The 27,719-nt window shown below is 41.6% G+C and overlaps 1 protein-coding gene across 7 annotated transcripts in view; it reads right to left on the reverse strand.

Annotated features, from left to right (window-relative positions):
* Positions 1-19,103: 19,103 nt before the first annotated feature.
* Positions 19,104-27,719, reverse strand: part of LOC104011642 (transmembrane protein 161B) — a 70,065-nt gene continuing 61,449 nt past the window's right edge. For 5 of the 7 annotated variants that reach the window (XM_087760479.1, XM_087760475.1, XM_087760478.1 and 2 more), the window contains 4 exons: positions 25,879-26,030; positions 24,690-24,750; positions 22,526-22,666; positions 19,104-19,721 (listed from right to left, as the gene is read on the reverse strand). In XM_087760479.1, the coding sequence (XP_087616605.1) occupies positions 19,604-19,721; positions 22,526-22,666; positions 24,690-24,750; positions 25,879-26,030 (472 nt within the window). In that variant the 3' untranslated portion in view covers positions 19,104-19,603. The other 2 variants (XM_087760480.1, XM_087760482.1) reach the window with 2 other exon arrangements.

A 27,719-nucleotide genomic window follows, 5' to 3' on the forward strand; every position in this document is an offset into this window, starting at 1 on the left:
CATGATAAAGCAATCCTGTCCAGAGATGGCTAAAAATATTTCATTATATTTTTGTACTTAATAAACCATCTGCGTGTTTTTTTCTTACTTTTTTCAATTCAGTAGCATTGGATGTTTTTCTTTACTGCATTTGGTCTCATTCTATTAATTATAAAGTAAATTTAAATATTTTCCCCACTTTTTTGGCTTTTTGTTTTCCCAGGATAGAGGGAAAACCAACCAAACCCAAATAAAAAGGCCACCACACTCAGGTCATTGTTTGGTTAAACATTAGATGTTTCAGTGAATACCTCCAGCAATTTTGAAGTTGGAAACAATCCTTTTAATAGCCATGCTGTGTTTATTCAGTCTAAAAAAGAACTAGGATGTAGTGGGAGAAGAGAGTATTTCATTGGTGATATGTCTTTCTAGATGTTAACATTCTAAAAGAAAATGAATATTTTCCTCTCTGGTAGCATACGTTGCCAATGCTCTTCCTAAAAATCTCTTTTCAGATTCACAAGAGTAGTGTAATATTATATTCACTGTCTTATCCATACAGAATTAATCTAAGTTTACTAATATGAAGGTAAAACAGCTGCCCCAGATTCCCTATTTACTGTATTCTAACAGCATGAAAAGGACCTTAAGTTGTGCATAAGCAAATTACGTTTGCACCCCTTTTACACTGGCAAAATTGTTTGACTCTTCACTTAAAAGAGTCGGTATAAATAGCTAATTTTTCCCCATCTCATGTTCACTATTCAACCTCACAAATTTTATGCATTTTTTTCGAAAAGTCCATGCACATTTTTATAATAAAAGTTCAGTAAATAAGCATCTCCCAGCTTGATTTCTCAGTGACTGCTTTGTGCAGAATAACAAATGACCCATTTCATTAAGCCTGTTGCCACTGATGAAGTGACAAGATAGTAAATATTATTGCTAATGCAGAATACCATTGTGATACTAGGACTGCAACAAAGCTGAAAAACACGAATGCAATATAAAGTCTGTCTGGTAAATGGCTAAAAGGTAATCTTAGTCCTGAAATCAGCCACATTTGAAAAAGGAAGAAAAAAGAAAAAGAATACATTTGACTTTGCAAGAGATCCTGAGAATTTTAGACATGGGTCCTTGTGCTAATTATTTCAGGCAAGTTAGAAATCAAAGGAACACATGATAAGAAAGGAAACATTTGTGGTTTTGTATCAAAGTCTCACAAAAATACAAGCAGAAGTAAAACCTAGACCACCCCTGGAAAGAGTGTTCTTGTTAAAGCACCGGTCAACTGACCTGTGCACTAGAGGATATCTGTTGCTGAGACAATGGGATAAGGTTTGAACTAGATGATCACACTACAAATTCTCAAGAACCCTTGAGGGTCATAGTTCATAAAAAATGTATGTCTGTCTTTCTGGAAAAGAAAAGTTTAATTGAATTCTTTTTATATCAGAGAATCACAGAATCACAGAATCATTTAGGTTGGAAGGGATGTCTTGAGATCATCTTGTCCAACCATCCTGCTCAAGTAGGGTGACCTACAGCTGGTTGCCCTGGACAGTGTCCAGACAGCTTTCGAGCCCAGAGAGTGGTGGTGAATGGAGTCAAATCCAGTTGGCAACCGGTCACAAGTGGTGTTCCCCAGGGCTCAGTACTGGGGCCAGTTCTGTTTAATATCTTTATCAATGATCTGGATGAGGGGATCGAGTGCACCCTCAGGAAGTTTGCAGATGACACCAAGCTGGGTGGAAGTGTCGATCTGCCTGAAGGTAGGAAGGCCCTACAGAGGGATCTGGACAGGCTGGATCGATGGGCCGAGGCCAATTGTATGAGGTTCAACAAGGTTAAGTGCCGGGTCCTGCACTTGGGTCACAACAACCCCATGCAACACTATAGGCTTGGGGAAGAGTGGCTGGAAAGCTGCCTGGTGGAAAAGGACCTGGGGGTGTTGGTTGACAGCCGCCTGAACATGAGCCAGCAGTGTGCTCAGGTGGCCAAGAAGGCCAATGGCATCCTGGCTTGTATCAGAAATAGTGTGGCCAGCAGGACCAAGAAGGTGATAGTGCCCCTGTACTCGGCACTGGTGAGGCCGCACCTTGAGTACTGTGTTCAGTTTTGGGCCCCTCACTACAAGAAGGACATCGAGGTGCTGGAGCGTGTCCAGAGAAGGGCAACGAAGCTGGTGAAGGGTCTAGAGAACAAGTCTTATGAGGAGAGGCTGAGGGACCTGGGGCTGTTTAGCCTGGAGAAGAGGAGGCTGAGGTGAGACCTTATTGCTCTCTACAACTACCAGAAAGGAGGTTGTAGCGAGGTGGGCATCAGTCTCTTTTCCCAAGTAACAAGTGATAGGGCGAGAGGAAATGGCCTCAAGTTGTGCCAGGGGAGATTTAGATTAGATATTAGGAAAAAATTCTTCCCAGAGAGAGTGGTTAGGCATTGGAACAGACTGCCCAGAGAAGTGGTGCAATCACAGTCCCTGGAAGTATTCAAAAAACGTGTGGATGTAGTGCTTAGGGACATGGTTTAGAGGTGGACCAGGCAGTTAGGTTAACAGGTTGGACTCGATGATCTCAGAGGTCCTTTCCAACCTTAGCGATTCTATGATTCTATGATTCTTTGATTATCTCCAAGGAGGGAGACTCCACAACCTCCCTGGGCAACCTGTTCCAGTGTTTGACCACCCTCACTGGAAAAAAGTGTTATGTTAAGATGGAATTTCCTGTATTTTAATTTGTGCCCATTGCCTCTTTTCCTGTCACTGGGCACCACTGAAAAGAGCCTAGCTCTGTCTTCTGTACACCTGCCCTTCAGGTATTTATATACATTGATGAGATTCCCCCCCCCCCCCCGAGCCTTCTCTTCTCCAGGCTGAACAGTCCCAGCTCTCTTAGCCTTTCCTCATAAGAGAGATGCTCCAGTCCCTTCATCATCTCCATGGCCCTTTGCTGAACTCTCTCCAGTACGTCCATCTCTCTCGTATGGGGGAGCACAGAACTGGGCACAGTACTCCAGGTGGGGCCTCACCAGTGCTGAGCAGAAGGGAAGGATCACCTCCCTCGACCTGCTGGCAACACTCCTCCTAATGCAGCCCAGGATACCATTAGCCTTTTTTTGCCATAAGGGCACATTGCTGGCTCATGTTCAACTTGGTGTTCACCAGGACCCCGAGGTCCCTTTCCAGCAAAGCAGTTTTCCAGATGGTCAGCCCCCAGCATATATTCGTGCATGAGGTTGTTCCTCCCTACATACAGGATCACAGAATCATTTAGGTTGGAAAAGACCTTTAAGATCATCAAGTACAAACGTAAGCCGAACACTGCCAAAACCACCACTAAACCATGTCCCTAAGCACCACATCTACCCTTCTTTTAAATACCTCCAGGGATGGGGACTCAACCACTTCCCTGGGAAGCCTGTTCCAATGCTAGACCACCCTTTCGGTGAAGAAGTTTTTCCTAATATCCAACCTAAACATCCCCTGGAGCAACTTGAGGCCATTTCCTCTCGCCCTATCACTCGTTACTTCGGAGAAGAGACTGATGCCCACCTCACTACTCCTTTCAAGTAGTTGTAGAGAGCAATAAGGTCTCCCCTCAGCTTCCTCTTCTCCAGGCTAAACAACCCCAGTTCCCTCAGCCTCTCCTCATAAGACATGTGCTCTAGACCCTTCACCAGCTTTGTTGCCCTTCTTTGGACACGCTCCAGCACCTCGATGTCCTTCCTGTAGTGAGGGGCCCAAAACTGAACACAGTATTCAAGGTGCGGCCTCACCAGTGCTGAGTACAGGGGCACTATCACCTCCCTGGTCCTGCTGGCCACACTATTTCTGATACAAGCCAGGATGCCATTGGCCCTCTTGGCCACCTGAGCACACTGCTGGCTCTTATTCATATCCCCTCATCCAGATCATTGATAAAGATATTAAACAGAACTCGCCCCAATACTGATCCCTGGGGAACACCACTTGTGACCGGCTGCCGACTGGATTTGACTCCATTCACCACCACTCTCTGGGCTCGGCCACCCAGCCAGTTTTTTTACCCAACAAAGAGTACGCCCATGCAAGCCATGAGCAGACAGTTTCTCCAGGAGAATGCTGTGGGAAACCATGTCAAAGGCTTTACTAAATTCCAGGTAAACAACATCCACAGCCTTTCCCTCATCCACTAAGCGGGTCACCTTGTCATAGAAGGAGACCAGGTTAGTCAAGCAGGACCTGCCTTTCATAAACCCATGCTGACTGGGCCTGATCCCCTGGTTGTCCCATACATACTACTCAAGATGAACTGCTCCATAACCTTCCCTGGCACCGAGGTCAGGCTGACAGGCCTGTAGTTCCCCGGACCCTCCTTCTGTCCTTTCTTGTAGATGGGCGTCACATTTGCTAACCTCCAGTCAACTGGGACCTCCCCGGTTAGCCAGGACTGCTGATAGATGATAGAAAGTGGCTTGTTGAGCACCTCTGCCAGCTCCCTCAGTACCCTTGGGTGGATCCCATCCAGCCCCATAGACTTGTATGTCTCTATCTAAGTGGTGTAGCAGGTTGCTAACCATTTCCCCTTGGATTATGGGGGCTTCATTCTGCTCCCCGTCCCTGTCTTCCAGCTCAGGGGGGCTGGGTACCCTGAGAACAACTGGTCTGACTATTGAAGACAGGCAAAGAAGGCATTAAGTACCTCAGCCTTTTCCTTGTCCTCTGTCACAATGTTTCCCCCTGCATCCAATAAAGGATGGAGATTCTCCTTAGCTCTCCTTTTGTTGCTAATGGATTTATAGAAACATTTTTTATTGTCTTTTACAGCAGTAGCCAGTTTAAGTTCCAGCTGGGCTTTGGCCCTTCTAATCCTCTCCCTGCATAACCTCATTACATCCTTGTAGTCCTCCTGCGTTGCCTGTCCCTTCTTCCAAAGGTCATAAACTCTCCTTTTTTTCCCCGAGTTCCAGCCAAAGCTCTCTGTTCAGCCAGGCCAGTTTTCTCCCCCGCTGGGTCATCTTTTGGCACATGGGGATGGCCTGCTCCTGCACCTTTAATATTTCTGTCTTGAAGAATGTCCAGCCTTCCTGGACTCCTTTGCCCTTCAGGATGGCCTCCCAAGGGACTCTGTCAACCAGGCTCCTGAACAGGCCAAAGTCTGCCCTCCGAAAGTCCAAGGTGGCAGTTCTGCTGATCCCCCTCCTTACTTCTCCAAAAATCGAAAACTCATCATTTCATGATTACTATGCCCAAGACGGCCTCCAACTGTCACATCATCCACAAGTCCTTCTCTGTTCACAAACAACAGGTCCAGTGGGGCACCTGCCCTAGTTGGCTCACTCAACAACTGCATCAGGAAGTTATCATCTTCCACACACTCCAGGAACCTCCTAGACTCTTTCTGCTCTGCTGTATTGTAGTTCCAGCAGGCATCTGGTAAGTTGAAGTCCCCTATGAGAACAAGGGCTAGCGATTGTGAGACTTCTCCCAGCTGCTTATAGAATATTTCATCTGCCTCTTCATCCTGGTTGGGTGGTCTGTAACAGACTCCCACCATGATATCTGCCTTGTTGGCCTTCCCCCTGATTCTTACCCATAAACACTCATCCCTATCATCACCATCATTAAGCTCTAGACAATCAAAACATTTCCTAACATACAGGGCTACCCCACCACCTCTCCTTCCTTGCCTATCCCTTCTGAAGAGTTTATAGCCGTCCATTGCAGCACTCCAGTTGTGCGAGACATCCCACCATGTTTCTGTGATTGCAACTACGTCATAGTTTTCCAGCTGCACAACGGCTTCCAGCTGCTCCTGTTTTTTGCCCATGCTGCATGCATTGGCATAGATGCACTTCAGTTGGGCTATTGCTCCCACCACCTTTTTTGGGGGAGAAGCCCTAACTCCTACGTGACCATTCTCAGGTGCTTCCATGGTTTCTAACACATCAGTAACCCTTGCGTCTTTGCTGCCGCATGGCTCTCCATCCCCTACCTCCATTAAGATTGCAGACCAAAGGACCTCTCTAGCACAGCGTCCTTCAAACATTGGTGTGCCGCCCCCAGGCTTATCTCTAGCAAGCCTGGTTTTATCTCTTTCCCCCTTCAAATCTAGTTTAAAGCTCTTTCAATGAGCCCTGCTAACTCCTGTGCAAAGAACCTTTTTTCCCTTTGAGACAGGCGTACCCCATCTGTCACCAGCAGGCCTGGTGTCGTGTAGACCAACCCGTGATGAAAAAAACCCGAATTTCACTGGAGACACCAGGCTCAGGGCCAGGTATTGATCTGCTGGCTCTTCCTGTTTCTTTCCTCATCATTCCCTGCAACTGGAAGGATAGAGGAGAACACTACTTGTACTCCTGATCCCTTAACCAGTCGTCCCAAGGCCCTGAAGTCTCTCTTGATTGCCCTCAGACTTCTTGTTGCAACTTCATCGCTGCCTACCTGAAAAATCAATAACGGATAATAATCTGAGGGCCGTACCAGGGTAGGAAGTTTTCTCTTCACATCTTTAACCCATGCCCCAGGGAGGCAGCAGACTTCCCTAAGTGGGTCCAGTCTGCATATCAGGCCTTCTGTTCCCCTCAGGAGAGAGTCTCCTATGACAATGACCCATCTTTTTTTCTTTATGGAAGTGGTTTTGATGCAGGGCATAGGCCGACTTAACCTCAGCGACACCTCCAAGCTGAATGTACCATCATCCTCCTCATTGTTTGGTTCCACTCATAGAGCTTCATACTGTTTTGTAACAGCTGGGAAGGTGGGGTAGTCACAGAGGAGACACCTGCTGCGCCAGGCAGGAACTTGTCACCATTGCCCCCTATCCCTTAAGTCACTATGTTCAGCCACACAGAGAGAGGATAGGGAATCTTCTGTGTCATGGGTCCTATCTGCGTGCTGGGCCTGTCTGAATGAAGGTAGGGTGCAATTCCAGTAGTCTCTCTCTCTCTCTCTCTCTCTCACTCCCTGATACTCCTCAGCATACTCACCTCCTCCCGGAGCTCTGTCACTAAGCAGAGGAGCTCCTCTACCTGGGCGCACCTCCCACAGGTGTGCTCGCTGCTGCCATCCGGTACTGTCATAAGAGCAGGGCACACCCTGCAGCCTGACACCTGGGTGGCAGCATGTTCCCACCAGAGCTCTGTCTGGGCAGCTGCATCCGTCATGGTGGGTGCAGAGGTTTGAGAGGCCATGACTTTTTGCCCGGTGGAGACCATTGCTCCCTGGTCGATCTTCAGTGCCCTTCCTGCACGGCCTTCCACACAAACTGCCACACCACACCCTAGTCACTCGTGCTCCCTAAGGGCTTCCTTTATACGGGGCAGGGGAGGCGGGGCTCGGCCGCCTGGCCGCTCCCAGGTCTCGTCAGCCACTGTCGCCTGAGCTGCGGGCTCCTGGCAGCTCTCTCGGCTCCCCTGAGGCTCCCCGGAATCGGGAAACCCCCCTGTGCACCGTGCTAGAGCACTCCGCTGCCAATCCTGCTGGCTCCGGAGCTGCTTGCCTCGGCAAGTCCATGGGACCTGATGAGATGCATCCCAGGGTCCTTAGGGAATTGGTTGATGTAGTTGCCAAGCCACTCTCCATGATATTTGAAAAGTCATGGCAGTCAGGTGAAGTCCCCAGTGACTGGAAAAAGGGAAACATCATGCCCATTTTCAAAAAGGGTAGAAAGGAGGACCCTGGGAAGTACTGACCAGTCAGCCTCACCTCAGTGCCCTCTAAAATCATAGAGCAATCCGCCAGGAAACTATGTCAAGGCATATGGAAGGCAGGGAGGTGATTAGAGACAGCCAACATGGCTTCTCCAAGGGTAAATCCTGCCTGAACTAATCTGGTAGCCTTCTACAATGGAGTGACTGCATCAGTGGACAAGGAAACAGCTATGGATGTCATCTATCTGGACTTCTGTAAGGCCTTTGACACGGTCCCCCACAACGTTCTTGCTGCTAAATTGGAGAGATAGGGGTTTGATGGATGGACTATTAGATGGATAAGGAACTGGCTGGATGGCCGCATCCAAAGAGTTGCAGTCAATGGCTCAATGTCCAAGTGGAAACCAGTAACAAGTGGTGTCCCTCAAGGGTCCATACTGGGACCAATACTATTTAATATCTTCATCAACGACATAGCAGGACTGAGTGAACCCTCAGCAAGTTTGCAGATGACACCAAGCTGAGTGGTGCAGTTGATTTGCTGGAGGGAAGGGATGCCATCCAGAGAGACCTTGACAGGCTTGAAGAGTGGGCTCCTGTGAACCTCATGAAGTTCAACAAGGCCAAGTGCCCCTTTTCCAATTGCTTTGTCAATGCCCCCTTCCCTAGAAAGGGATCCCAGCTGTTTGGCTTCCTTACCCTCTAATTCCAGGCTACTGGCTCCATTATCCCAGCATCGGAGCAGCCAGGTGACAATGTGCTCGCCTGGACGAAAGCTGAAATCTTTTCGCATATCTTGCAGCTCACTCAAGGATAGGGATCGGGTGGTTTCCGTCTCGTTTACGAGTTCTTCCTCTGCCTCCTCCTCTCCTTGTGATGGCCCTGCTTTTTCCATCATCCCTATCTAAACGAGCTGACTTCTGCTTCCAAGATTTCTTCTTGTGTATAGGGGTGACTGATACCGGCACAGGTTGGTTCTCTGGTTCAGCTGCAGTGCCTGTCGTGGGGGTTGGAGTAGCCGCAGTGCCTGTCGTTTTGTCGTCCGATCCAAAGACCTTCTCTTCCCCTTGAGGGTTCTGAATAGTGTTTAATACGGCTCGGTAGGCATGGGCCAGGCCCCAGCACATTGCGGTGATTTGTGTCTCCCTAGAATTGCCAGGGTGACAGCATACTTTTTCCAAATATTCTACTAATTTTTCAGGATTCTGCACTTGTTCAGGGGTGAAGTTCCAAAACACTGGAGGTGCCCACCGTCCTAGGCATTTGCCCATGCTCTCCCACACACCCTGCCACTCATAACTATCCGGCCTTGGAGGAGATCTCTGGATGATATTCTTAAACTGCTTATTAACCTTAGACAAAACCAAAACAATATTCTAGAACTACCAATAAAACTACCAATAGATATATCTTAAGTACCCAAGGATGTTCAAGATAATGAAAAGTTGTTGTAATGAAGGAGGAAACATCATAGAAGAAGGCAACGAAGGTGCCATTCTGTATTTACTCCATAAAAAAAAAAAAACCTCTCAGAGGAAGAGATATAAATGCTAATTGTCTCCATGAGGTGGTACCCAAAGTACAGTAATGACTTCAATACAAAACCCAAATACCAAATAACACTCAAGGCCAATCTTTTAATAACAAATAACAAAAATAACAAATAACAGATCTCCCAGGCAAAACATCACTAATCACTGCAGAGCACAGCAAACTGCAAAAACCAACACCAATCTTTAACACATACTGCATTAACAAGACCATAGTGCAGATCAAGTAGACTAATACCGAGATGAATTAATATTATGACTGGCAACTGTTAACTGATATAAATTCCTTAATACACTCTGATTAATCTGTTATTATCTCAAACCTTTTGTGCCCCACATTGGGCGCCAAAAAGGACTGTCGTGGTTTCACCCCAGCCAGCAACCAAGCACCACACAGCCACTCGCTCAGTCCCCACTCCCCAGTGGGATGGGGGAGAGAATCTGAAGAGCAAAAGTAAGGAAACTCGTGGGTTGAGATAAGAACAGTTTAATTATTGAAATAAAATACAATAATAATAATAAAAAATTGTAATGAAAAGGAAAACAATAAAAGAGAGAGAGAGAAACAAAACCCAGGAAAAACAAGTGATGCAACTGCTCACCACCTGCCGACCGATGCCCAGCCTGTCCCTGAGCAGCGATCGCTGCCCCCTGGCCAACTCCCCCTAGTTTATATACTGAGCATGACATCATATGGTATGGAATAGCCCTTTGGGCAGTCTGGGTCAGCTGTCCTGGCTGTGCCCCCTCCCAGCTTCTTGTGCACCTGGCAGAGCATAGGAAGCTGAAAAGTCCTTGACTGGTGTAAGCACTACTTCACAACTAAAACATCAGTGTGTTATCAACATTATTCTCGTCCTAAATCCAAAATACAGCACTATACCAGCTACTAGGAAGAAAATTAACTCTATCCCAGCCGAAAGCAGGACACCATATTCTGGCAGTTTCTTCAGAATCCACTAACTTATGGAAATTGTAGAGATCAAACTTCCAAGCTGAAAGGTATAAACACATTAGCTTACCCCAAAAACATTTTGAAGCAAATCCAATGGCAGCTGAACTGCTGAGGCTTTTGTGCTTCCCAGTGTGACACAGGGGACACCAGCACCATGACAGGAGGAAGGATGAGCACTCTCATCATCAGCTAGGTAACTATTTTGATCATAGGTGCACGAGTTAGAAGTTAGAGAATTTGCAAGTGAGAATTTGCAAGTTAGAGAATTCATGAATTAATGAAGTAATAAATTAGAGAATTCACATTTTAGACTAGTCTGTACAAAGAAGATGAGACCTTGTTTGATTTGGTTGTGATTTGTGAGGTTTTTTAACCTAATGAGTTTATGGAATAAAGTTTAATTTACAAAGTATGTTGTCCTGTATTTGAGAGCGCCAAATAGACTGTGACATTCATGTATTCTCATCTGGCCTTCCATAATTTCTTTCTCCTTTTCTCACTAAATCTTGCACCTTCTAATTATGTCATACAGTACTTCATTAATAAGAATGCAAATTCCAAGTCTTAAGAGGGCAGCCAGAGCACAGGATGGGCACCTGTTGACTGAATGGTTGATATACTTGAAAATTAAAATAATAGAAATGATTGCTTTTGTTGGCTCCAGCTGCCAAATTTCTAGACCCTTTACATGAGGGTCTGAGTGCATTTTGAGTGTGGTTTTTAAAATGCACTAACCACCAGCTCAGCTCTGTTTTCACTAAGCTTATAGTTAATAAGCTGCAATGTCTAAAACCTCTTGGGATTTGCATCTTCATGATTGAGGCTTTTTTTAAGGACAGGTTTGAAACTTGGATGTGCTGGAGAGAGCTGTTAATTACCATTTCAGAAAGAGAAAGGAGATTCATAAACATATACTGTGACTATATTCACTTTTAGGTGCATCACGTTTAAAGGCAGGTACTTATTAGTCTAAACTACTGTCATGGTTTAACCCCAGCTAGCAACTAAGCATCACACAGCTGCTCACTCACTCCCCCCCGGTGGGATGGGGGAGGGAATCGGAAGGGTAAAAGGGAGAAAACTCATGGGTTGAGATAAGAACAGTTTATATAATTGAAGTAAAATAAAATAGAACAGTTAAATAGGTAAAGCAAAAGCTGCGCACATAAGCAAAGCAAAACAAGGAATTCATTCACTACTTCCCATGGGTAGGCAGGTGTTCAGCCATCCCCAGGAAAGCAGCGCTTCATCACGCATAATGGTTACTTGGGAAGACAAACGCCATCACTCCGAACGTCCCCCCCCTTCCTTCTTCTTCCCCCAGCTTATATACTGAGCATGACGTCATATGATATGGAATAGCCCTTTGGGCAGTCTGGGTCAGCTGTCCTGGCTGTGCCCCCTCCCAGCTTCTTGTGCATCTGGCAGAGCATGGGAAGCTGAAAAGTTCTCGACTAGTGTAAACACTACTTAGCAACAACTAAAACATCAGTGTGTTATCAACATTATTCTCATCCTAAATCCAAAGCACAGCACTATACCAGCTACTAGGAAGAAAATTAACTCTATCCCAGCTGAAACCAGGACAGTATCCCACCCCTTATTCCATACCATTTACGTCATGCTCAGGTCCCACATTATCCAATACATCCTTATTAACCACCACCCCCCTTCCCATCCTTTGATACAATACACAGATATCATTCCCTTAGTCTATGGACCACCCCTGTGAAATGTCCACATAATGTCCACTGAGTTCATTTAGTCCATGACTTTGGGCTCCATCTGTGATGGTGGTCGCTCAGGACAGGAGAGATGGTGTGTTGCGTGGAGTTATTGGGCACCAAAGCCAGCTCAGGTCAGGTCACTGCTGCACTTGCACTGCTTCTTGTAAGGCTTGTCCTCCATTGGTTCAGGTGGTTCCTGCTATAGTAATTCCTATAACATGCAATTCAAATCCCGGGTTACAACAATTTAAAGGTATTTCCATTGCAGTCTCCACCCCTGGTCCCTTTGGACCAGACCATTGGGTTTAACACTGCAATGGACTCCTCCCCTTGCCCCTGCTCTGGCCTGGGGTCCCTCCCACGGCAGACAGTGCTCCATGAACTTCTCCAACGCGAGTCCTTCCCACGGGCTGCAGTTCTTCAAGAACTGCTCCAGCATGGGTCCCTTCCATGGGGTGCAGTCCTTCAGGAACAGACTGCTCCAGCATGGGTCCCCCGCAGGGTCACAAGTCCTGCCAGCAAACCTGCTCCAGTGTGGGCTCCTCTCTTCACGGGTCCACAGGTCCTGCCAGTAGCCTGCTCCAGCGTGGGGTCACAGCCTCCTTCGGGCATCCACCTGCTCCAGCGTGGGGTCCTCCATGGGCTGCAGGTGGATCTCTGCTCCACCCTTAACTTCCATGGGCTGCTCTGTCATGGGATTATCCACATCCACAGACACTTCAGGGTGTCCTGCTCCCGCGTGGACTCATTCACAAGTCACAGTCCCTTCGACTCAAGTTCACACTGGAGTTGCAGCCTGTCCAGTACAGCAGCACAGAAACAGCAGCCATGCCCTGGCCATCTGCCACACCAGGCGCATGGCCATTGCTGTTATCAAAATGTTCCCAGGCACAGCAGAGTAAGATGATAAGCAGTTCAGCAAGCAGCAAAAGCCAAAAGGAGCCACTAACGAGCACTAGACTCTAATATATGGTAAGGCAAGCAAGCCCCGTGGCAAGCACAGAAGCCTGTCGATTAATAGCTAAACAGCAATAACAGCTATAAATTCAATATCTAGCGCATTCCAATTAAATCTGTCATTATCTCAATCCCTTCGAGCCCCACGTTGGGTGCCAAAAAGGACTGTCTTGGTTTAACCCCAGCTAGCAACTAAGCATCACACAGCCGCTCGCTCACTCCCTCACCGGTGGGAAGGGGGAGAGAATCGGAAGGGTAAAAGGGAGAAAACTCGTGGGTTGAGATAAGAACAGTTTAATAATTGAAGTAAAATAAAATATAACAGTTAAATAGGTAGAGCAAAAGCTGCGTATGCAAACAAAGCAAAACAAGGAATTCATTCACTACTTCCCATTGGCAGGCAGGTGTTCAGCCATCCCCAGGAAAGCAGGGCTCCATCACGCGTAACGGTTACTTGGGAAGACAAACGCCATCACTCCGAACGTCCCCCCCTTCCTTCTTCTTCCCCACAGCTTTATATGCTGAGCATGATGTCATGTGGTATGGAATAGCCCTTTGGCCAGTCTGGGTCAGCTGTCCTGGCTATGCTCCCTCCCAGCTTCTTGTGCTCCTGGCAGAGCATGGGAAGCTGAAAAGTCCTTGACCAGTGTAATCACTACTTAGCAACAGCTTAGAACTACTTAGCAAGAACCAAAACATCAGTGTATCGTCGACATTGTTCTCATCCTAAACCCAAAACACAGCACTATACCAGCTACCAAGAAGAAAATTAACTGAATCCCAGCTGAAACCAGGACAACTACCAAATTTTGATCCAGATTTAATCAAGTAATTCTCAATCTTTTTTTTTTTGCTCCATGTAACAGTGTGCAACACTGTGGTTGTCTTAAATGACACCTTTGTGTTTGAAAACTGTTCTCCTAATTCGTCCTAAAAAGGTCAGATGTCTCAAAAATGACAAATAAAAATCAGGCTGCCAATGCTGTACTTGCCAGTATTTCAAAATTCTATAACAGTGCCAAGTATGGCACATCTTTAATCCTATATTAATTCATTAATGCATTCCTAATAGGAGTGCTCTAAGGAGGAAACTCTTTAGGCTCATTATTATGGGTAGAGCTGGGTGAATACTGATATAAATTTTATGTCAATATTGGTTCAGATTCTAATGATTTTTTTCCTTAGGTGAAAGTTCCCATCAATTTTGAGGGAACTAAATTGCTGACATTTGCTTCCAGTCAATTGAAAAGGTTAAAGCCAAGGTAGACAAAGCCACTGCATCAAAATGCCTCCTGAAAGAATTGAAGCCTAGGGGCAAGGAGGATATTTTAAATATCTTAGTCACTTAACTAAACAAAAGAAAGGCCTTTGTGATTTAGGGAGTAGTTAGAATGGTTGTAAGATAAGGGGGCTCCGGGATAATCCCATCTCAGACAACTGGGCCTTGGGAGAACAAATGCGCGGAAGATAGGAAGTCACAAAAGAATGACAACAGCAGCCTTGAAGGACACCGTTTATGTGATCCTAGGACTGAGTTTGCGCAGAAACAAAGGTCAATCAGTGAAGAAGACTATGAGCCTTCATCTGAAGACCCCCAAAGACCACCTGAAGACCACCACGGGAGACGACTGCACATGCGGATCGGACATTTGCATATGTTAATAAGTTCCAGGAAATCTCGTGTTTATGTAAATGATTTCTCGGAAATCCTGTGAATATGTAGGACTTCATAGGATATAATCTCTGAAAGTCTACCAAATCAGAGGAGCACTTATGGTGGAGAATCCCCAGTGCTGCCCAGCGCTGCGATAAAACACTCTGTTGTTATTGAGTTTCATTACATCAGTTTCCTTACCCAGCCACACCTAGCTTCCCACCTCGGTGAAGAAAGTTAGAAAGCAAGGGGGTTCGGAGAACACCGATCTTTGTATCACAGTCCCCAAGAAAAGGAATACACGTCCCCAAACAGACAAATGTAAATCTCATTTGCCATGAGAATTCAGATCAGGAGGTTTATGATCTTGAGTTATACTCATTGTTATGGAAATTACGCATGCCAGCCACCGTAACAGGGTTCGACTCTAGGTTTCTGCTGAATTAATAAGCCAAAAGATAGATTCCTCTGTAAAAGTACTTTTTATTAATAGCGCTACAGCTCGAGCTGGGTGCCTCTGAAGAGGGACCCCGAACAAAGAAATCCCTGGGCAATTATGCCCTTACAATCTAAATTCCCCACCCCTCACGCGACAGTTCGGACCAGTAGTAATATTAGGGTCTAGGGTCCTTCCATTCTTCATTGGGTCCCTTCATTGTCTCTAGGCGGGCCATTTCTTCTCTTATCTCTAAGGTTGCTGTGTCAGTTGACGATTGTAGTGGCCTTCCTTGCTTCCTTATCTTCCAGTTCAAACCAGCTCTGGGGCATTCTTTTACTTAACTAGGTAAAAGTTCAGCATATCTGGGTGAAAGTTCACAGCTTGCGGCCTAAGGCTTCAGCAAATTTAGCTACTAATGCTAAGCAAGTTATGCTAAAACAAGTTCTATATAAGTAGTATACCAAATCGCACAACATCATTCAGAAGACAAAACACAATTTATGACCGATCACAACTAACCAGATGTTGGATTTCAGAGGGCAAAAACAATACATGAAAAAGATGACAAAGGTCAGATCATTCCAAATGTGTAATGCTGAGAAAATTTGCGTTTTTGTGGAAAAACGTGTAAATTCGTTAGGAATTTTTACTTTGCTGTCACGGATGGAGTGAGAGTGCACTCATAAGAGAGAAGCAGCAATATGTTTATTGATAACAAAGTTTGATAGTAAATGCGACAGTGGTTTTACAAGATTTGATGGCAAGGTACACTTGATTATTTACTGCATAGGGGACAGGGTCAGACAAAACTGTCAGGGACACCCTCCCATTGAGTCATGAGGTTCAGAGAGGACCCCCTTGCTTTCTAAACTCCTTCTCAGAGAGGAGCCTAGGTGCGGCTGGATCCAATCCTAGTCCCAGACTTGGTCAACAGTTTATGTCTAAAGGATTATATATGCGCAATCAATCCTTTATATTACTTAGCTAAGATTACAAATTTTCAGTGTACTTGTTCCCAATTCACTTACTGAGTATCTGATGCAATAAGGATTCTCTCAACCTCAAGGAGTAACCTTGAGAGGCGTCCCTACTCAAGGGGAGATCCTGGCGTGCAGCCCGCTGCCGTGCAGGAGAGCTCAAAAGGCTCTTGGGCTGCCCACTATTTATGGGGATAAGATGGTTGACTTATAGTCATATTTGCATACCGACCGCAGATGCCAGTTTCTTCCAAATCTGGCACAGACCAGCACTGTGGTCAGGTGGGCGCATTACCATAAATTAGCCCTTGGCTATTGTGTTGTTATCTGTCTCCCCCGAATCCACCTTGAGCCTTGAGCAGGATGCAGCCATCAAGACCAGATGCACCCATCATGGGCACCACTGGTGGTTATCACTTGATCAGAGTTATGGGAAAAGGTCAGGTCAGGTCGGGGGGGGGGTGGGGGTGAGCACACCGCCACATTTGCTCTGTGTAATATTGAACAGGAAACACACTATTAATACAATACATGAATGTTCCCTTGTTATTTTATGGCAAAACCTTTGCATTACAAAACCACAACTTTCAAGCCTTCCTTCCTTACCAGAATGAACATTTGAGATTTCTAAGCAAATTGAACTATTCTCATGTTGATTTGCAAAATGAGGAGAAAAAAAAGAATGCACAATAACTGTGATTTACACTCAAAATAACCAAATCATATCGTCCTATAAGGAGACAGTTTCTTTAGCATACCTAAGACCACTTTGAATACCATTGTTGAAAAAAGTAATTTCATGTCCATAAGTCTTAGTAATACAGGGACAACTTAGTAGAGACTTATTTTTAATAATTTTGCTAGGATTTGTTTTTAAATAACAAGCTTTTTCTGATCTCAGTTTCTCAAACTGTTTAGTCTTTAAACACATGAGAGTGAAAATGCATCCTCTTTTCTTCACAGCAAGGGGATGATTGCCTTTAATGTGACTAATGCCAACAGCAATTTAAGGTTACTTTTATTATGATAGCATTGCAATGATCCCCCTCCATTTCACCTGGGCCAGACTGAGGCTGTGTGCAGTGTGCATCTACTGAATAGAAATGTTGATATTAACAGAGTGTCTTATGAGCAAGAGTGCCAAACACATAGAGGGGAAAAAAAAAAACTAGGGAAGATTACAAGAACATTTATAGGCTGTGCATATGTCTGTATTAAAAGCCCTACAAAACTCACTACAATGCTGCTTGAGTCATTAAAAATTTGAAGTACTTTTTACAAAATTTGTAACTCTTCAGTAATTTTGATTCCCTCTAAAGTGCTCATGCTCCAAACTATGAAGTCTTTCTTAACCACTGCAAACATATAAAAGGCCCATCATCAAAATGATGGTAATCAGCTCCTTCAATCTCAGGTGTGAAATTGTTCTTTATTTTTCCCTTGTCATTTCTGTTATTCACCAAGTGCAACAACAACAACAACAAAGTGGTTAAAAGGGCACAAGAAAAAAATATATTTTCTACATTCCTATTATGTAATCAAAATTAAAAAAAAAACTTTGTAGATAAAAATTTCAGTTATCTCATGCAAGGTTGGCTAAGGTATCATAGACTTTGTGTTTTTTAAAATCCATCCCATGAACAAAAAAAATCCATGAAGGGTCTTAACAATACCCAGAGATATTTCCTTTAATAGTGAAATTGGTTTATGGTGGGGAGAGGAGGAAGAAGATGCACACTTGAAGCATGCTTTGTTGGGTACTGAAAGATATAACACAAATATGTTAATCTTAACATTTTTCCTACAACTCACACCACACAGCAGAAAGCAGTATTGAATTGTCTAGGTCAGATGTTCATAACTAGAAAGTTGTGTGAATAATGGATATCTCAGTTTAGGCATTAAACCAAAAGAATGTTGGCATGTGGAGAGGAAATTTCAGAATAACTCTAAGTAACATGAAAATATTTTTTAGCCCAATGAAAAAGGTCAGCTACAAAAATCCAAAACACTTATTTAAAAAAGAATGAGAACAAGGTATTTCAACTTCAGTGTGGAAAAGAAAACCAAAATTAAAAACCCACAGTTTTTGCCACACTCATTTGATTCACAAATACTTTTAGTCCCTTGAAGTGTCGCATTTTGGCTTTTTATTAAAACACCACTTGCCCTCATGTTGTTCACTGCTGAAGTATACACGTTACCAGGTATACACATTTTGGCATGCACTGTTATTACAAAAATCCTCATGTTTCTGTCCTCCATAATTGCAAGATTTTTTTTTTCAAGGCCTTGTAGGCACCCATACAATCAGTGTATGGGTGCCTATACAAAAGCCAATAGGCCTCAATTTATAATCATAAACATATACTATCTGAAGTATACCCAGTTACTGTCTGAAATATACTTAGTTTCCCAATTAGGAAAATACATACATGAGAGCTAGGCTCAGTCACCATACAGAAGGTGGGACTAACCTATGGAGATGGGGGCAGCCCAGCTTCCTCCCTGTCCCAAAGCATAGAGCCTGCAGAAAATGAAACAGCAGTAATGTGAGCAGAAGCAGCTACAAAGCCCTCATCCTATTGTCTCCCAGCAAATCTGTCTCCTATTGCTCTCAAATTCAACTGCATGGGGGGTTCTTGCTAAATAAGTTCGCCCTGAGAGATAAAGTTCAAATTCAGGTTCCTCTCATGAGAAACCAAGAGAGACATCCAGCTGAAACTCATTATAAGGCAGGAACACAGTATGGTGTACAAGCAATCCTATGCTTAAAAGAGATGAAACAACAAAGATGGCTGCAAGATAAAAAAAAGACAAGTACCTCACCAGAACTGAAAGCAGCAACTTTTCTTTTTCATTCTCTTTCCTTCTCTGCCAAATAAAGTAATCAAATAAACTAGGTCAGCAGAAATGAACAAGGTGAGACAGCTGCAAACTAGATGGGCAAAACAGCAATGAGCAGTCCTCCAAAATAGCTTGTGTTAGGAAAAAATCTCATTCCCTAATTATTGTACCAATTAGTCTTTATAATATGAAATTGTATAAAATTTCTTAAGAGATAGATATATATATAGTTTACATTGTATACTGCATAGTCATGGTTAAATCAGCATGACTAAATGGCCCCAGCTCATTGCAAGGAGGAGAAGGACAGCCCCCACCTTGAAGAATAAAGGATACCCCTGGACTATTGAGATAACGCCAGCATCATAGCCTGAAAATTCTTTCCCTTTTTAGGCTTTTAAATATTTCAGCTATCAAATTTCATATGGACTTCATCTACACACAGATTTTAAGACAAGTCTCATAGCACTAAGAACCTTAGGTCAGTTCTCATACAATGTATCTATCATCTCAACTGTCTTCAGTGAAATCACTTCTCTCTTACACCAATAAGTAAGATGCAAGGTATTAGAAGCTGGCAATGAAGTGGTATTCTGTCCCTAGGAAGAACAACACAGAACTCTGACACAGAGATGCCAGAAGATAGCAGCTCTCGGGAACCGCTGCCTTACCATTCTTCATCAGATTCAACACTCTGCGACTGATTCTCATTCTTCCTAAACAACAGAAGCCCTTTACAGCTCAGTTGGAACTTCTACGATACCTTTCATGACAGATGCTAGTCACAGCCACAATTTTAAGTTTTCCATGTTGCTATGACTTTTACAGGGCACTACTTAGACTTAAAGTTTTATCCTCAATACCCCAGAAAGAATTTTTAAAGGGAATCTTACAAAGGTACGCTCTCTTTGCCCAAAGGCGGGTTCATAATGTAGTCCTTAGTGATTGGTTTTACCCAAAGTAGAACCATAAGTAAAGGAGCCAAGAAGTTTATATGTAGCAATGTTCTGGAAGAGGAAAAAAAAAAAGGGAGTGGATTATTAAATACAGTTACCATACTGTTGAAACTGGTGGTACAGATTACAGAAGAGTAATACAAATTTTAAAATAGGGGGGGAAAGGTAAATAAGAGAATTGCTTCCCTTTTTTTATAAGTATGACTTAGGTCTCAACAAAACAGTAATATTACATACTGTGAAATCACACTGGTTGTGGTTGAAAAAAGTGCTCTTTGGAATAAATCAAGTTTTTTAGATATTCGAACAAACTAACCAAAGGAACTACATGCATTATACCACACTATAGTAAAAGACAGTTGTTGAAAATTTCCATACGATGGCATAATACCAAACTGCAGTAGCCATTACTGTTTTAATCTAGAGGGTGAGTATCTTAGATGGATAATTATGGAAAATATGCTGCTATATTAGTGAATATTTTTTTTTGCTTTATTAAAAATGTACTCAGATTAATTTCTGTTATCTATACAGACCAGGAGAAACACTTTTCACAGGCCAGATCATCCAGTTTAATGAAGATTTTTACTTAGGAACCTTGAGGAGCAGTCCAAAGCATTTCGGTAACTTGTGAAATGAACTTCTACTTATTTAAGACAGCCTATTAGATTAGCGGACTGGAATGTGCCAAAGAGTGGCAAGAACCACTTTGTGTTTATTTGAGTAGAGGTAGAAAGGCTGAAAGACTCTTGAAGGAGGCTCTGGAAATGGAGTGAATGTGTAGGAAAATGGTACAAATTGATTAAAAGAGAACTCCAAAATATACACGGGGAAGGATGCTGCTAAAGGAAAACCAAACAGGTGATCGAAATTAAAACTGACACCAGATTATTTTAATTCTATTTTATCCAAAAACTTATTTCCTATTTATATATGCAAGATTCACGTTAATAATTTTGACCACATTACTGAAGTGGCAATTCATCATTTGCCTAATCTCAATTTTTTTTTTTTTTAAGTCACTGCTCCCTGTAAGTCTCCCATTCTGTAATTATGGCTTGTGTCTTTTTTCTTTTACAAATGTATGACCTTATATTTACCTTATATGGAAAGGCATTGTTTTCCCCACACCCAAATTAAACAGCTTTGTATCAATGACATGTCATCCTCAATTACTGCTCCCCTTTAGTCACTGTCAAACAGCTGCAAACAGTCAGTAATGATCTACTCATTGACAAAAACACACCACTAAGGGCAAATACTGATCTTTTCAGAGCCCATTAGAAACAATCACTCGGCAATGATTCTTTGTTTATAATTGCATTACCTAACTACATTGATATCTGACCAAGTTTTAATCCATTTAATGTTATTTCTATATTGTTCCAGTTTAATAGTCAAAGTATTGGTAGACCTTTAAAAAGAATTTGCTAGGTGCTGCACAATGTTATCTTTAATAATCAGTTCTAATATCCCCTAAACATCAAGTTAGACAAGATTTATTTTTTTCATAACCCCATACCAGTGGATATAATTACCCTCTTAGTTCTTGATTAATGAAGTCCTGTTTCAGAGATTTTATATTTCTGCCTAAGATCTCATGTCCACAGATCAAGACAGACGTTGGAAAATTAGAGGATAGTTACAGAAAAGGCACAAGAAATTTTAAAATATTGAAAACCATAAAATTAAAAACTCAGCAGTTTAAGAGGTGACTTGATCACAGTCTACACATAGACTGAAACTTAATAGCAGATACAACAAAAGTCAATAGCTTGCAGCTGTAATTGGATGCATTCAACTACAATGAGAGTGCAAGTCTAATACAAAGTAATTAGTTAACAATTTACCAAGAGTAAAGGATCCACTTTTAAACATAGTTTAATTTTTTAAATGGGGTATTTTTTGGAAAAAAATACACTTCAGTTTGAGCATAAATAATTTACATATCAGAAAATCTAATGGTTCTCTTATGAAAGTGGCCAGACTAAATGTTCACAATGGCCTATACTGCAGAATTTGTGTCATTAACATGCATTAAATATTCAGAGGTTATGATCTATGAAAGACATTTGGAGTTGTTCCCTCAACCAGAGAATGATGAAGAGAAATAGTTAAATATAAGAGAACATTTTACATCCAAACTCAAGAACAGCTGAAAATGAAAATGTTCTTTTAAACTGGTATTAACCTCTGAGCCTTATTATATATTCTGGGTCATCATAATGTAAGAAATACTGACATACTGAAAAGGACAATTTTAATTTACTTTTCATTTTAAAGCCACAAAAGCTTTAATAATTGAATGCACTTCCTATATGTTACTCTAAATTCAATATTTATTAACAGAAGTTTTCACTGAGTTTTAGATTCCCTTTTAATGTGTTTCAAATTGAATGCCTTTCTGAAGCTATTTCTTCACTTTCTGTTTTTTCTTTGTATCTTAACGTAATCTTATTAACAAAGGCCCATTTAGAAAAAAAAGAAAAAAAAAAAAAAGTCTGTGGCTGCACCTCTTCTTCCAGACAGCTATTTGAATTTCCAAAAAGATATGGGGGAAAGGAAACAGGAAGCAGAAACATTCATGGTGGATCTCTCACACGAGGAAAGAAAAGGAATGCTTCTTTAACTCGGATTCCACTTTTGAGGCAAAGAATGCAATAGATCAGCAGAGGGCAGGTTGAGCACAAAGAGGCAGGTCACAAGTCTGCTGGAGATATGAAAAGCAGGCAGCAACAGAAGTCTTAGTCAGTCACTGCCTTCTTACTGGAATAGTTTGCTTTGTTTATTTTCAGACATTGAACTGAGATTTAAGACTGAGTAGCATATACCTATGTGTATATATTTTCTCTTACTGTGTTATTTTTTCTTTTGCTAAATTCAGAGCATCCAGATGCATTTGAGCCAGTCGCAAGCCAGGGAATGTCAAAAAAGCACCAATAAGTGAACACAGAACAGCCAGGAACAATTTGAAGGTTAGTTTAGACACAGGACCCCTAAAAGAAAAGAAAGGAAATAAGCCGGGGGGGGGGGGGGGGGGGAATCAGAGACTACTTTCAAATCAACAGTATCTAACATTTAATCAAATTAAAATAAAAAACAAGCAAGACACCTATTTCTTTAATAAAAAGAATAAAAAGCTCTTCAATATAAGAAAACCAAAACCAAAGCTACTTCCTACAAAATGCTAAATTTGTTAGCAGAGAAACAAAAAAACCAAAAAAGAATAATTTTATATTGCGATTAACAAGTTATTCAATAAAAATAGCTAGTGGAATGAATTCGATGATTATACTTCTAATAGAAGAACAGATACATCGTAAGTTTAACTGGTCAAAGGCAAATTTTTATTTTTATTTTTATTTTTATTTTTATTTTTATTTTTATTTTTATTTTTATTTTTATTTTTATTTTTATGTTATGCCATTCAAACTACCAAGAGACACCATCATCAACTCAATCACTGCTGTAAGCAGCCAAAGCACTGTGAATGTTTAAAAGGAAATGGACACAAACAGAAAAATTAACACAGAAATTAGTTGTCCTGGTTTCAGCTGGGATAGAGTTGATTTTTCTTCCTAGTAGCTGGTATAGTGCTGTGTTTTGGATTTAGGATGAGAATAATGTTGATAACACACTGATGTTTTAGTTGTTGCTAAGTAGTGCTTACACTAGTCAAGGACTTTTCAGCTTCTTGTGCTCTGCCAGGTGCACAAGAAGCTGGGAGGGGGCACAGCCAGGACAGCTGACCCAGACTGCCCAAAGGGCTATTCCATACCGTATGACGTCACGCTCAGTATATAAACTGGGGGGAGTTGGTCGGGGGGCAGTGATCGCTGCTCGGGGATGAGCTGGGCATTGGTCGGCAGGTGGTGAGCACAGTGTATCACTTGCTTTGTATATTATTATTATTATTTGTATATTATTATTGTGTTATATTATTATTATTATTATATTATATTATTATTATTACTACTACTACTATTCTATTTCATTTTACTTCAATTATTAAACTGTTCTTATCTCAACCCACGAGTTTTCTCACTTTTACCCTTCCAATTCTCTCCCCCATCCCACCGTGGGTAGGGGAAGTGAGCGAGTGGCTGTGTGGTGCTTAGTTGCTGGCTGGGGATAAACCATGACATTAGTAAATTTGGAATAGTTTATGAAAAACAGAGCAAAGAAAGGTTAAGAAACACATGGGATTCAGTTGAAGGGTTTCTTTCTCATTAAATATCCATATCTATAAATGATGCATTATTCTAAGTATATATTTGAAACTTCTGTTCCTCACAAATAAAAAAAAAATAATCTATAATTCTTGTATAATACTTGAGAATTTCCAAACAAGAAATTCAAATTTGTATTCCCACAGTGATGACATACCCCATACAAGCATTTTGGATCATGTGTTTAAGACAAGGATTGTAACAGAATTCCATTTACAGTATACAGAGGCTGTCTATGACAGTGACTGTATATATAAGTAGCATCACAAGCTGTCAAACATTCCTTTGTCAGTCTATACAAAACTTGGATGTACTGTAGCAAGCAGATGTATTTGCCTAAGAGGAAAATACTATTATAGCCTGAAAACATGACTGAAAGCCAAAATTTACTCCTAATTCCAACTTTATTGCAGGCTTCATCTGTAGCTTTTGCACTCTCATCTTCCTGCATACCACAGGAACTGCAAAAAATACTTATCTCCTGTTTTAAGCAATCTTTTCAAAGCTGAAGGGACTGTTTAAGAATTACCATGAGAAAGACTTTTATAGTTTTTAACTATATTTTATGGACTGGAATAATTTTGGAATAAAAAGGGAATACACAAATGCAACTTAAGTTACTTTGTAAATATTGATGGATTATTTTCATTAATCCACCTCTTCACATTAATACAGAGATTATAAGTGCGTATAAGAGCAAAGCATGCAAGACAAAAGCTTGCTAAGAAAATCCAAGTGGTTCAGTTATAAATGCAACATAATGAAGACCAATGTATTTCCAGAAACTTACTGGGATTCCAAACCCTGCTTTTCGAGAAACTGCATAGCACTTTCTGAAAAATTTGAGAATCCTGCAGAGACATAAATTATATGTATTTTATCACAGCACAAATATAAAATCTCTTTTTTTGAAATAAAATGCTAGGTAACAGGACATATTTTAAACAAAATTTGTCTAGCATTATTATTATTATCAACAAATTATGTCTAGCATAGCTCTTTCATGTGCTAATTAGTATGCCACGATGCAATAGAACTCAGTTATTAACACAAACAGTCTTTGAAAACATCTCTGATATTTGTACATTTCATGAACATGAATAAAACATTCATTTTTAAGAAGGTAAGTAACTTTTTTTCAGTAGAGGAGCTTCACTTTACTATGCAAGGCAAAATGGGTGCCCTGGTTTCAGCTGGGATAGAGTTAATTTTCTTCCTAGTAGCTGGTATAGTGCTGTGTTTTGGATTTAGGATGAGAATAATGTTGATAACACACTGATGTTTTAGTTGTTGCTAAGTAGTGCTTACACCAGTCGAGGACTTTTCAGCTTCCCATGCTCTGCCAGGTGCACAAGAAGCTGGGAGGGGGCACAGCCAGGACAGCTGACCCAGACTGCCCAAAGGGCTATTCCATACCATATGACGTCATGCTCAGTACATAAGTTGTGGGGAGTTGGCCGGGGGGCAGCGGTCGCTGCTCGGGGACGGGCTGGGCATCGGTCAGCGGGTGGTGAGCAATTGCATTGTGCATATTATCATTACTATTGTTTCCTCTTCCTCTGATGTCCTATTAAACTGTCTTTATCTCAGCCCGCGGGTTTTACTTTTTTTTTTCCCCCCCGATTCTCTCCCCCATCCCACCGGGGAGGGGGGGTGGGGGGAGGGTGAGCGAGCGGCTGTGTGGTGCTTAGTTGCCGACTGGGGTCAAAGCACAACACTGGGTTAAAATAAAACTGGAAAGTAAATATAATTAACAAAGCAAACAACCTAGGTAAAGACTACACTATTTAAAACAAAGCAAGGAAAATATACAGGATATCCTTCAGAATCGACATTCCAAAGCAAGATTTCCTAAAAGTGTATTACATATAGAGTTCATTTAAATACAGATATTCTCAAAACCACCTAAAACGCTTAAAATTAATTTTTCAAGTAATGTAATCACTAGAGCTGTTGCAAACCCTGAAGAAAGGAGTTACCTGATTCGAGTCCAAACTCTAGATAGCTTTCTGTCACAATCAGGATTGCCATTGCTTTCACAAAGAAGAAGAAGCCAAAGGTGACACAGACTGATCTTTCACCTCCATCCTCTACTATGAAATAATGGGTGGTCAACGAAAACAGTATCTTACTATACAAGAAAAACGTCAAGGAAAATCAAGTTTGTAAAATAACTGCATTTATAAATTATAAAGCTGTATTTTGGTCATCTACACTAAGATACGCAAATGCTTTAAAAAGTAACATGTATTTGGCCAATTTGAGGTTAATTATGCTTTACAGTATTGTGGGAGTTTAATAAGCACAGGCACACAGTCACATAATGGGTAGTAAGGAATACACTGTTCTGGAATATAATTTTGTTTTCATTTAGGCTTACTGATAGCCAAATGCAATGGTATTCACTATCGACCCGAGAATAATTAAACCAAAGTTTAAATGTAAATTTTACATACTTGTAAGAATGTACAGAAGTTACATCAAACCAAAAATAAGACAATTGTATCTTCAATGTAAAATATCAAGCTAGATGAAAAATATTTCATCAAACTACTCAACAGTGAATGCAGGGAAGTGAATAAATAAATTTTTAACCACAGTGGAGTTATACATGTTCTGTCAGAATGCACAACCCCAAGCGGGTGTATTCAAGATTCTTCACTGCAAAAATCCAGAGTGCAAAGGCAAAAATATAGCACCATTCAAGTCACTGCATGCTTGTTGCTGAAATAATCTCAGTTAAAATACTTCCTCAGTCTTGACTTAACTATATGTGAATGCACATTTGTACACATGCATACATCCATACACACAAATACGTATATATAGTACATATATATGTATACTGTGTATATAGCATACACGACTTTTTGTTCCTTCGGGGAGAAAAAGGTAGAAAAGGTAGAAAAACGTAGAAAAGGTGCTCCTCCTCACATAAGTCTCTCTTTTTTTCTGAAGAAAAACATAGACATTGAATTTTTTCTTCCCTCCTTGATTAAAGGCAAGACATTTTAGAAAACATGAGGTGAGAACAGAGAGATTTGTTGCCCTTCAGTTTAGAAACAAACAAAAAACCCCACACAATAAGCATTTAATGCAAAAGCTGTTCTCTCAAATGTCTGCTGAGCTTTCCCAAGTAGTCTTACAAAAGCTTCCAGGTAGTTTTACAAAATCTGTATCCTTTCAATTAGATTTTCTTTTCTTAGTTTTCAGGACATCATGATTAGTGGAAGCAGCAAAAACTTAACTCTTTGCATAAGAGCAGAGAAGTTGTAAGAATTTTTATATATGTAAATAAATGTCAGAAAAGACAAAATATATTTTTTGCTTTAAAAACACCACAAGATTCTCTCTGTCACTTAGAAATATTCAAACATCAGATAAAGTAACTTTGTGCTGGTTTTGGTGAGGGAGGGCAGGAAGCACAGGGTATACATACAAACAGCAGGGAATGGGATGCCCCAAGAAGCACTTCTGTCAATAATGGGATAAAATTTCTTAAATATGAAAACTTCTCCTCACAGGAAGCATAGACCTGCCTTATAAGAAATAGTGACCAGTGGCATGGGATTGTTGCTTAGATTATTATGTGACTATTTACTAAGCAAAAAACGCATGAAAAGATGAAACTTGTGTTTCTCTACTTTTGCATGTATGTGTTCAAGATTTCTCAACAATCAAAGGTAATCAACTAACAGTACATTTAGTATTATCTAGGAAAGCAAAATCTATCCCGTTCTTATTTTGATAAAAAAGAGAGACTATATAGTCCGGTATTATATCTTAAGTCCTTTCCTCAATGCCATAAATATGAACATCT

Source organism: Nipponia nippon, unplaced genomic scaffold (assembly GCF_047370975.1).
Source record: "Nipponia nippon isolate SJK-2023a ecotype South Korea unplaced genomic scaffold, ASM4737097v1 scaffold_22, whole genome shotgun sequence".
In the NCBI taxonomy this organism is placed as follows: Eukaryota; Metazoa; Chordata; class Aves; order Pelecaniformes; family Threskiornithidae; genus Nipponia; species Nipponia nippon.